Source organism: Apteryx rowi, unplaced genomic scaffold (assembly GCF_003343035.1).
Source record: "Apteryx rowi isolate R43461 unplaced genomic scaffold, aptRow1 scaffold_822, whole genome shotgun sequence".
NCBI classification, from domain to species: Eukaryota; Metazoa; Chordata; class Aves; order Apterygiformes; family Apterygidae; genus Apteryx; species Apteryx rowi.
Window position 1 is genome coordinate 189,690 of NW_020451119.1, and position 12,307 is coordinate 201,996.

General features: G+C 36.4%; 1 protein-coding gene across 3 annotated transcripts in view; it reads left to right on the forward strand.

Moving 5' to 3' along the window:
- The window catches only part of ASCC3 (activating signal cointegrator 1 complex subunit 3), a 215,357-nt gene that overhangs the window by 177,605 nt on the left and 25,445 nt on the right, over positions 1 to 12,307 (forward strand). The window contains exon 30 of one of the 3 annotated variants that reach the window (XM_026089600.1): positions 11,776 to 11,813. The exons of 1 other annotated variant lie outside the window; for it this stretch is intronic. In XM_026089600.1, coding sequence (XP_025945385.1) covers positions 11,776 to 11,784 — 9 coding nt within the window. In that variant the 3' untranslated portion in view covers positions 11,785 to 11,813. Of the gene's footprint in view, positions 1 to 6,701; positions 7,825 to 11,775; positions 11,814 to 12,307 lie in introns of those variants that run through there. One more of the 3 variants, XM_026089598.1, reaches the window with a different exon arrangement.

Consider the following 12,307-nt stretch of genomic DNA (forward strand, 5'->3'; position numbering starts at 1 on the left):
GAATAGCACTCACCAGAAATCTTTCTAAAATCAAATGTCATTTTGTTGTACCTTGAGGAGGGGAGGTCTAGCTTGGTGACAGATCAGGATCTTGGTTAGGTCCACTAGCTTCGTAAGTTTGTGAGTCTTGTAAAGTTTTGCTTCCTGGTAAGTAGCTGCCTATTTGAATGCAGGCCCGATCTTATTATCTTACCTTTCATATATAGTTTCATTAGTGGTAGCATGGGGCTAGAGTTATCTGATCACCTGGTTAATGTTCTTATCTGCTGAACAAATCCTTTGTCATTCATGCTGCATGGTGAAGGGGAGAACATTACCATCCTGCAGCTCTTGGTTTATCTGCATGTTGTCCCTTATTTCAGTGTTTGCATTCTACTTAGAAGAGAGAACTGGTTGGTTTTCTTGTGCCTACTGCTATGTCTTTCAGGTAAACTGGTTGGGAGAGTGTTTTTCTTCTAACTTGAGAGTTCAGGGTCAGAACAGCATGGTATTGTGTTGCAGTGGGCCGTATGTGTCCTTCTTTCCATGCGATAACATGAGCTTCTCAGTCTGGGGTCCACATACCTCTTCCCTATATTTCTATCTGATACTTGACATAGTTTTGTTTCAGTGGCTTGTGTTAGAATAAGTATTTTGGACCTCAGCAGAAAATTTGGCATTGCTGTAGTAGATTTGGAAAGTAGAAGGAGGAGGTTCATGAAACAGGTGCTTTCCATCCCAGATTATATATATAACAAAAGAGTAAGCTTATTAAAACCTTATCTGTCTTTCAGTACCTGTTAGATATTCATACTAAGAGATTCTGGGAAACTGAACTAACTTACAGCTTTATTTTCTGTTCATCCTCATTGGCACATCTTATTCTAACCAGGGAAACGTGTGAGTATTTGTGAATATTCAGTCTAAAATAATCTTATTTCCTAGGCAGGATTCTGTCTTTAAGTTGCTGGTTCAGCCTGCCATGAAAGAACAGAAAAGGTTCTTGTCTTAGGGAGCCATCAGGGAGGGATTCTTTACAACTGGTTTCCATTTAGACACCAGGGAAGGAGAAATTAATAAGTTATGAAAATGTTGTCTAAAAACAAGCTAATGTGAACTGTTTTGTGTAATACTTCCTCTGCAAACCACAGTAGAAACATTGCTATGTTACTGGCTAATAAAAACAAGCAATTTTTGCTTCTTTTAAGGTATTATAGAAAACTGTTTTTCTGTTCTATGAGCCATTTCATAAAAAAATCAGATCAGTCTTACTAAGACAGTCATCTTCAAGTCTACATTTATTGGTGTAATTTCAGGGTTTAGAAGGAAATAAAGGTGTATTATGATTTTATTCAAGGCATAAAAGAACAGCAAGACTGTATTCATTACATTACTCTTTAAAAATGGCATTTCTTTGTCAAGAATAGAAATCCTTCACTATATAAACTTTATATCAAATGAATGCAGCAATGATGTTACATTTTGAGCTTTCACAGGCTTACAGAGTTGTTTTCACATGTGTGCATGTGCGTTCTCAACAGTATGAACATGACTGCCGTGGCCACAGTGTAAGCAGGAATAGGTCTCAGCCACCACACATTGACCATTGATGACAGGAGAAAACTGTTACCCTGTCTCTTACCATTAAATCTTTTCTTCACAGTAAATCCAYACCTAGGACTGTTCAGTGCATAAATTTAATCCTAAACATAGAAATTTACAGGCCCCTGTCCTTAATTTTTTATACAGCATGCATTCTATGTAGTTTAATATTTAGAAGCCTTTGTGCTTCAGCTCCCACTTGGAACATCTAGATAGGATCACAGTTTGTTGAATAAAATAGTTTAAATTTGAAAATTGTATTCAGTTTCATGAAAATAAAACAAAATATTACAATGCTTTTTAATAGCGTCCAAATTTCATTATGCATATCCAACATGTTCCAAATATCTTGTACTTAGCAGAAAAAGTAAAGATAAAACTTACATACATGCATGAAATTTGTCTCGATTTCTCTCTAGTCCCAGTAGATGGAGCAGTCTTGAATGTGAGTCCTGCCGTAGTACTTGAATATAGTCATTTTTTCTAACATGATAGTGCAATGATTTCTTCTTTTTTTTTCCAAATGATTGTTTGATTTTTAGTTTGAAAGCATGTGATGCTGCCTGCTTTCCCAGAAAATCACAATCAGTTGGTGAATCGAGATGACAGTACCCACTACTGATAGCTAACTGAACATGGCTTAATTCTTTAATTTTTATGGCATCAAGAAAAAAGAATTAAGTTCAAAACCAGAAAATATAAAGCCCTGATAACTCCAGTACACACTGACTTTCTAATCTCTGATAAACAAACATTTCCTCTGATCCACTTATTCAACTTCTGTCCTTAACTTGCCAGTTTAAAAAACTCAATCAATACTCAGGCAAGTTAAAATAAAACCTRTTTTAAAGTTGAAGTTCAAGGTTTCTGACATATATTTCCCAGGAGGTAGGCCATAAGACAAGAACTGTTACCTTGGAATTTCCATTACTATGGTATCTTTAATTTCTTTTTTTGTTGTTGTTTTGTTTTGCTTTTATTGCAATCCAGCGTTCAGGGGAAAAACCTGTGAAGGTGTATGTGGCTATGGGAGTGGAAGCCAGTAGCCTCAGGCTCTATCCACATTACAAACAGCTGCTTCAGTAACTGTTTCTGTCAGAAACGTGGAGAAATAAATTCCATTATCAGGAGCCACAGGGGCAGTTGTAGCAACAAAGCGCTCCCTTTTACCAGTGCAAACTGTTTGGGTGAGGCAGGAAGCTATTATGCTTGTGTCTGCTRGGGTAGGCAGGAGTACTCGGCTGGTCTTGTACGTACAAATGTGAACACTGGCTGCCATCTGTGGCAAATCGGTGCTTGTCATTGGTATGTACGCTACTAAAGCAAGTTCAGTGAGAGCAAGCCTCTCACTGGTTTAGCTGACTCCTTAAAGCTGCAGGCAATTCAACCACGCACCATCTTTTATTTTTTCAGAACAGCAGCCTTTCTGCATACCACCTGGTAGCTGGAATTGTAAACGCAGTCATGATGTGAGATTTCAAACTATGTGTAGTCATGTAGCAGCCAATACTTTGCAGGGTATTCATATATGTGGTTGGAAGTTAAATGGCTTCTTTTCCAGCGATCTTGTCATGTGGCTCTGTTTTCAAATGTACAATACATGTGTTGAAACAAAGCTGTGGTTCTAAAAGTCATCTTTATCAAGGTGAAGTCAAACTTCTTTATAAAATACAGTGCTGCTTTGCTAAATGGCAGCGGGGTCTCATGCCCCAAGTATTCCAGAAGGCAGTGGCACAAGCTCAGCCTGCCTTTTGCAAGTCAGTGCAAGTTCTGCCTACTTTGTGCCTCCTGCTTTGTAATTAAAGCTCGATAGGCAAATTTAGGCCCTCTGCAGTCTGTGGTTCTTTTGTCTTCACTGGCTCCCAGTGATTGCCTTTGCTTCTGACAGAATTATACTATTGTATTACAAATTATAGCAGTTAAAATTATATTGCTGATAATTTGTTACAACAGAATTGAGCTCACTCAGTGACACTAACTCAGCCTTACTGACTGCTGTTCAAAGGCACAGAAATATTTTTCTCTGACACCAAAGTTCTTGCTCTGAGCTGTAAAACTGTTAAGAAAAAGAGTGTCATTTTATAGCATGTTCTCAGATCAGAACTGAAATTTCAGGGTAAGGATTGGTTTGGCTGATACAATTACATCATACAACATTGGTACCCAATATATATTCTGCCTTTAGCACAGTAGTTTAAAAAAAGGACATAAGAGGATTACTGATCAATTCTTAATGAAGTATCTGACACTCGCATTTTTCCTATTTACATTTAGATTTTTTGTCTCATTCTTTWTTTTTTTCTGATGGAACCTGGCTACCTTCAGATGGTTAAATTTTATTTTAAATGTTGATATTATGCTTTTTTACAGATGAACTTTTAAGAAATCAGTCTCTGTTATATTATTCATGGAATGTCTAGTATTTACAATGTGCTTTAGTTAGATATTTTACCAGCTCATACTACCTATAAAATTAGAAGAAATTGTGCAGGAATTTTTGCTATAAATGGCAAAAACTTTCCTTAACATTTGAAAAATTTAATATAAAATATATCTTTGTAAATCTGGTACAATATAGTAAACTTGCTTTGAGAGAACAGTTGCAGATTTTCTTCAGCTCTGGAGCTCTTCTGACCAGAAGATGAATACTTCTGTGCTGGAGTAAAAAAAAATATTATATAGGCATTACTGTTTCCCAATCTGATGTACTGTTACTATCCTAACAACACTGACAAAGTACGGAATGTGATCTTTTCTCAAATGGGTTGACCATTTCAGATGAATAGAGGTGGACTCCCTAAATCTCCTCCACCATTAATCTCTTTTAATTACACAGAAATTAAAGAATGTGGGCCAGACCTCAGACTAAATATTGGAATTGTTCCATGAGGAAAACTATGAAATTATGCACATTTATAAGTAATTTTACCTGGTATGGTACTCAAATACAGCCTTCCTTAAATTATAGCAGGGCATTCCCCTATTTACCATGGAAGAGTCAAATCAGTTTCCACCTATCTGACTGGGGTTGCCTGCATCCCAGCTTCCCACTCTCTTTCCATCTTTCTTCCAGTGGAAAAGCTTAGGAAAGCAGCAAAGAGTATTCAACTACTAGTTTTCATAAAGAAAAAATATCTCAAGTCTGTCCCTCACACCTTAGAGGGTGAGAAAATAACTAAATTTCCTCTCACAACTGGTCTCCTAAATCCTTGTCTTGACAAGGTGAGGGCATGCCACCGTATTTGCTTATATTTATTTAGTATATGCATGTATATTTACAAAATATTTTTAGGTACAACTGCACACAATATTAAGAAATTTAATCTTAAATATCTTAAATCCTTGAATGCACTACACACTGCAGGTTAATGAGATGAGTTCAGACTGTTTTATCATTTGCTTAAGGCAGCAAGCAAATGTAAACAACATGAGGTGCAGATAATAGATTATTTTTTCTTTTGTATATGATTGTCTTAATATTTACTATATGCAGTCATATAAGATGCTAATTGTGAATACTTCTTTAGCTATAAGAATGCGTGTTTGCTTTCTCTTGATTTGCACGGAACAGATGGATGCTTGACTGCCTGCTAATCCACAGCTGGAATGGTTTCAGCGGTTTCCACATTGCTGGGTTAGAGTGGCTTTTCTAGTGGACTGAGAGGGCAGCAAGAGAGGGATATCATTATTCATCAGTATCCCAGTGGGATCACTGCCAGCAGAGATTAATTTTTTCTGTTATGCTTGTAAAACAAGCTCAGGTGGAGTCTCTAATCCTCAGGGCACGGGTGGCAGATCAAGGAAGATGCTACAAAGCTAGTTAATTTTCAGATTCTAGGGGAAACAGAAGCTGTGTTAGATGTATAAATACATGATTGCAAATTTAAGTAGCTCAAATCCAAATGGGATCTTCCCAGACATCTGGTACTGAAAATCTCTGTTTTCTTTGTCTTTTAATGGAAGTTCTTGAAACTTTACAGCAGAGCCAAAATATATGCAACTCATTTAATAGTCAGTTATCCTTCCTTATATTTTCTGGTAAATACAGATCTTAAAATTTATTTTATATGCATATACATATTTACAGGTAGAAAAGACATGGTACGAGTCTGTGTGAGAACACTGAGTTTACAGCGTTCTCACAAATTTTCATACAATGAACATCACCAAGAAAAATTCTCACTTGCCATCCAAAGTGGTTAGATCTGCCATGGTAATGCACGGTACATCCCGCTCTGGTAAAGGGATGTTCTGTTGGGGTCAAACACGATACAAGGGCATTTTTGACATGTCACTCACTTTATCAGAACTCTGGTCATTCATAGCAGAGGTAATGATAGACCTTCCTCAAATCAAGCACACCAAACTGTTGACGTATTATCTATACATGTTTAATAAGCTTCAAATAGTTTTCCTTTTACTGACTTTTCTGTTTGCTTGACGATTACCCTTCTTCCCCCCCCTTGTAATCATCAGTCTCTTTTATCTCAGCATTACCTTATAACTCAAATTCTTCAAAACTTTGGGTCAGATTTTCAAGCAATGTTAATCCACATAGTTCTACTGAAGTAAGTGGAGATATGCCAGTTCTTATCAGGAGGGAACTACATTTATTAAATTTACTTGCAACAGCTGTCACTTCCCCTTGCAGTTGTGAGGTTTTTTAATTATTATATTAAACTGTTTTCATTTAAAAGTTTTGCTCCTCAGTCTGAGACCGGTAGCGTTGGCCTGCTGAAGAGACATCGTGCAAGTAGGCACCTTCCAAGTTTCCCGTATATTTCTGCCAATTCATATGGTTCTATTATTCTGGGCCTGAGTCTCTCTTGAACAGAGGCTGCTAGTCATTTCACCACATGATGACAGGTATTCATGCCTGTGAACTTTTTATTCCTGTTTGTCTCTGATCACATAGTAGTCTAGATCCGGAATTTAATCCAGTACAAAAATGCACCAGTGTGCATTTGTGGCTCCCCACTAGGGGAGCTGCCACAGGTCAGCAGATCTGAAATTTGATTTTCAACACACAGAGCTTTTACAGCTTGCCATTAACATATACAATATGTATGGGCCCCATTTCACATTAAAAATTAGAAGTTCTTATTCCTGTCTCCATACAGAGTTGCATTAACTTAATGCAGAAATCCATTAACTTCTTCCATGGGTCTGGGCTCCACACTGGAAGATCCCAGTGGAGGATCAAAGCCGAAGATGGAAAACAACTGATCGCTTTCCTGGGGACACTTGCAAGCCAAGATCTGCTTTTGCAATTTTTATTGCTATCATCATCTCAATCAGTGGCTGAGCCAGCTGATTCAGCCAAACTCAGCTTCAAAATGTGGACAAACGTCCAAATAGAACTGAAGTAGATTTCTCATGACAATCGGATTTTTGAACGTGTGCTCAGAGAGATTTTCCTAGTCGCGTATTAGCACGTTATTGATTTCATGCACTTTTCAGTATTAACGCTGAGATTTCAATACAGCCAAAAGCAGTGGTTGTTAAATCTTTCCCATAATATGACCTGAGATTACAGAGGAAGAAAGTTATGGGTCACTGTCCCATCTAGGTATTAAGAAAAAAAATGAGCTGATTATAACATTCAGAATGTGCAGCTTTCTCATGAAAAATAATAGGAAAAATCAGGCATCTTGGAGAGCTGAAAATCTCAAATATACCATTTCGAGTGATAAAATGTAATAATTCTCTCACATCTCTATAATTCACTTTATAAATGGAATTTATCCCATCCAATTTATATTTATTTGCTATGGTCAAAGTAACTTATTTTAGGTGAATAATGTGTATGCCATATCAGTTTCAGATGTTTGCTCCTATATTTGCCCTACGTTGGTCTTCCTTTGCATTTATTTTTTCTTAAGTTGTGTGAGTATTACAGGCTTACTGATAAGCAATAATTTAACTTAAAAAAAAAAGTGAACCAAAGCCATCTTTAAGAAAGATGTACAGACTTAATACTATGAAAGTACCTACACATTTGGGGGAATAGTGAATGTATTGTAAGAATGTTTTTTATTAGGATTGGCCAAAAAAGTAGCACTGAGTTATGACTGCGATCAGAAACTTTATGAAATATGGATTGTGAGACTTAAGGCTTACAGAAAATGATGAATTGATTCCGTGTTTTAATATGTTCTAGCAAAGTGTGCATTTTAAAAAGGAAATGATTCTGAAATAAAATGGTTCTTACTTTTATAAGTATATTTTTTACCTTTTGGTAAATCAATTACAGCAATTATATTTTCTATTACTGTATCCTTACAGTACTCTGAAACTCGGCTTCTCTGATATGCTTTGGGAACTTTAGAAAAAAGACAAATCTACTTTCAAGTTAGCATAGAAATGCTAAAAACTTTTTCCCAATGTCAGATTACTGTTATTTCATATACTCATCCCCTTTTCGCACGTGCTGGCATTCTTGCATTCTTTCTTTTAGCAACTCCTTGCTGAAGCACAGGTCTGTAATTTAACTTTGTACTTTAGAAGTTCTCTAATCTGCCCAGTCCTTCTCTGCTACTGGTAGCTACTATAGCTGACCTCCTATTGCTCTGTGCACAGTGGCAAAGGTCTTTCAGACTCCTGACCTCTGGTCATCAGGAATGTCATCAGTAGTTTGTAGTTTGGATGTTTTAAGTAAGAGGTGAACTTGTGAAATCTAAACCCTTCAGGGTGTTTTTAAGTGATCACTCAACTGTTTCATTGCCCTAGCTTGTGCTTTTTATGATGTCTGTAATTGTAAAATTTGTAGTGTTTATCAGATGCAGCTACTTCAAAAAAAAATCAAGCACTTTGAGTCTTTGCTTAGGATAATTTGTTTTAAATGAGAAGTCTGGGAATACAATTATATGCAATTTCTCTGATCACTAATATTTATTTAAGAATTTATTATATGTATGTTCTTACAAACTAAGTTTGTAGATCCCATTATGGAAATGGGCCCATTTTAAATCCTGAAGGCTAGTTATAAATGAATTTTTTAAAAATAATAGGCTTGGTTTTTTACATCATCACATGTTGATGGGTTCTACAACTTTCTCCTCAACTTCTCCTGATGAGATAGAAATTCCAATGCTCTCCCCTGCTGAGCCTTAAACCGAGAGAGGAAGCAGACTCGAGGTAGCACCCGTGCCGGCAAGGGAGCCCCTTCTCCGCAGCCAGTGACAGCCCTGTCCCAGGAGCTGCTGCTCCCACCTCCTTGATGCTGGGATGGCGCAGGGGTTTCTGCCCTTCCTTGCTTGCCAGGACAGTGTAAGGAAGGGATGGAAAAGCCATCATTTAGCCCGCATACACTGAATTTGATTGCACTGCCACAGACCCAGGCAGTTGATGGGCAGAGATGTTATGTGGTATATGGCGGCAAAGAGCATGTTTAGCAATGGTCTCTCTGGTGAATTCCAGCACCATGGTAAATATATTTTGCTGATCTTGCCTGCCGATATTTTCCTCTTCCTTTGCATTATGTTAGCCGAAGATCTTTACAAAATTTTAGCCTGCCCTACTTAACACAAACCTGCCAGGCTGCCCTGAAAATGTGGAACTTCCCTTCTCCAGTGTCTTAAAAGCACACTTTACATGTGTAAAACAAAGTGAGGAAGGTCTTTGTGTTAGTGTTTGCTGCCTAAATGAGGGCTTCCAATCTAAGTACCACTGTATAATGTAGAGGCTTCAATTAGCTGATAGAAACAGCATTTTTTCCTTTTTGTTTATAACATGAATCTGGAAAATATGTTTATTCTTAAAACACCTATAACTAGTAACGTATGTTTATTACTCTCTTTAACTGGGATATCACCCTAGACCTTTTATATCTAAGAATAAAGAAACATTTTAAACTTTGGAAGCATGAATTATGTCCCATAAAACTGAGGCCAAAGAATATACATTTATGGGCTAGCAATAAACTCCCGAAAATAGGAGTTTATAATGGAATCACTAACACTGATATAATTTTCAGAGCAGTAATTCTAGCAAGTACTTCTCTAATCCCATTTTTCAATCTAATTTAGTCTTAAGGTGCTTTGAAAAACAGCTGTTAAGCATGTGGTCTTTTTTTTTTTTTTTTAAGGTGTTTCCTCACACTTATTTTCTGAATGTAAATCTTTGCTTGATTGAGTTCCAGCTGCCTGCCAGGACACATCTGTGTAAATTTAATGTCTTTCCTTGTAAATCAAACTCACACTTGAAAATGTGATGATAAAATACAGTATGAATGTGTTGTTTCATTTAAATAATTTCCATAATATATTCTTGTGTCATTAGCTTTTGAATGTTTGCCTGTAACTGTGGCCTGGGCCTTGGGAAGAGCATGGGCAAAGGAAGACGGTTAGGGATAATTAGGGAATTTTAGTTAAGCTATTTTGTATCTTTATTATAATATATTTAATAGAGAATTAAATTAGACTTTTTTCAGTATGTGAGTGGAAATATATATATGTATATATATATATACACACACATACATATGTATATATAAAAAACAGAAATTATTTCAAATGTCTTTAAGTACAGATGGTTAAGTTAATCCTCAAAAAATACTTTTTTATTTGTGAATCTATTATAAGGCATTGTTATCCAGTTACCTAGCTGCTCAAAAACTATCCGTGCTATTGTGCTTGTTCTTTCTCTTCTTTCACCGTGCTATTGCTTTACTCTGTTCTATACGGATGGAAGTCAGGGCCTATATTAAGGGAACTTTGCACTTCTGCTCAGCCCCACGGTAATATAGCTATTAACCAAATGAGGGCAGTTACAGAGGGCAGTTAGTTTCGAGTTTGCCATCCTGCGACTTCAGTGTGTTTAGCTCTGTGTGGAAGTACCAGTGATAAGTCAGGATGTTGCACTAAAACATTCTGTAGTACTTTGTATAGTGGGACCATAGTCAAAACCTAATTATATAATAATACTATCACTGAGCTTATCAATTTAAGTTCCTCTAACTTGTATATACAGTCATTTATAGATTGAAAAATGCCATTTCCACTTGGAAAAATAAATTCCACATTGGCATACCTTTGAACTTCTGATAGCAGACAAATAAAATTCACTGCATAATGTATCATTAGTGTTAATTGCAGAACAGCTGTAAAAAAAACCTAATCAACAAATCAAAATATCAGTTACATTTATTGCAGCCTTTTGATGTTTATGTACAAATGTATGATATTTGCAGTCCATTAACATGTACTCAGACTACCAGAAGTTTATATAATTTAAACCAAAGTTCAAGTGAAGAGGATGTGATTACTATATTAATTAAAAACAGTCCTCACTTTTTTTTATTCTGGTAGTTATTTTTAGTAGTAGCTTACTGCAATAATTGATTTTTGATTACTTTAGCTTAGCTACTGTTAATTTAGGTGTCAAATTTTCTRTGAATACTTTTGCCATGCTTTCTTCTCTCCTCTGCCTGTCAGAAACTTGAAAGCGAGCAAAATAGATGTTGCCTTTTTTTTTTTATTTTAAGTTGAAAATATGGTGTGTCGGGATTCACTGTGTCAACACAAAGATGTACGCAATACACATAGTCAGTCAAATCAAAGGTAGTTTCCAATACAGCATCACTAAAGAAAAGACTATTGGTTCAACTCTGGAATGTGAGAAACTATTTTTGGTTTGTTTTAGACCCCCATTGTTACAAATTAATCAACTGCTATTTAAAGTCTAGAACTCATTAACTTTATAAGTTTTACTGTTCCCATGACTGAACTTAACTTAAAATATTCAAGTTTACTTTAGTTGCTCACCTGGATCCCATTTCTGTCTATGCTCCACAAGTATCCTCTTCTCTCTTATGTACAGGAGACATGAGGTAGTTACTTCAGGTTTAAAACATTGCAGAAGACTTGCATGTGGCAGAAGTCATAAGTTTGTCTTTCATTATAAATCAGCAATTTCAGCCAAACTTGTAAATTTTGTGGGTAGAAAGAGAATCTGTTTGTTTTTTTTTTTTTTTTTTTGTCAACCCTACAGGCACAATGGAGCTTAGTACTCGCCATGGTGGAGACCTCATTTACATTTCAGTTCAGGCTGACTCCTCAAATGCCTGTTAGTTACTTGCAGATGTTCTGAGGATCAGGGTATGATTTGGTTGCAGATGGCCGCCGACTCAGATCTCAGATTGGAGACTATAACTTTTTCTTTTTTTTTTTTTTTTTTATTAAATGAACGTTGAAGCAAGCTTGACCAGTTCCTTAGCACATTGTGATCTGGATCATTTGGTAGGTTGGATGCAAATAAACATTGTCTGTTTCAGTTTTTTAGGTAATCATGTCAGATAATCAGCTGAATATGAGACCCTGAGCAATTCAGAACTAAATGTAGCCATCAGAGAAAGCTAAGGTATAATAATAGCCCATACAAACAAGGGAACAGCAATTTAAGAATAGACTCTTCAGTCTCCACAAAGGTATAAAAACACTGAATGTCTGGAAGCTGAGACAGAAAAAGAACAATCAGCAAAATATATATTTTTTTAATGGGATGAGTTGTTCACTTTCAGAACAATTCAAATAAAGGGTGACGATAAACTGCATATTTGGAACACGATGCTGCATGATCCAGAGCGAGCTCTAAGATGATTCTGTGGCCGGTGTTATGCAGGAAACAGAATTCAATTATCAGAATAGCCCTTTGGCCTTGTAAAATGTAACTATCCAATTTATGTAAGTCTGTGTGTGACTTTTCTCTCTGGCAAAGCAAGTTACAG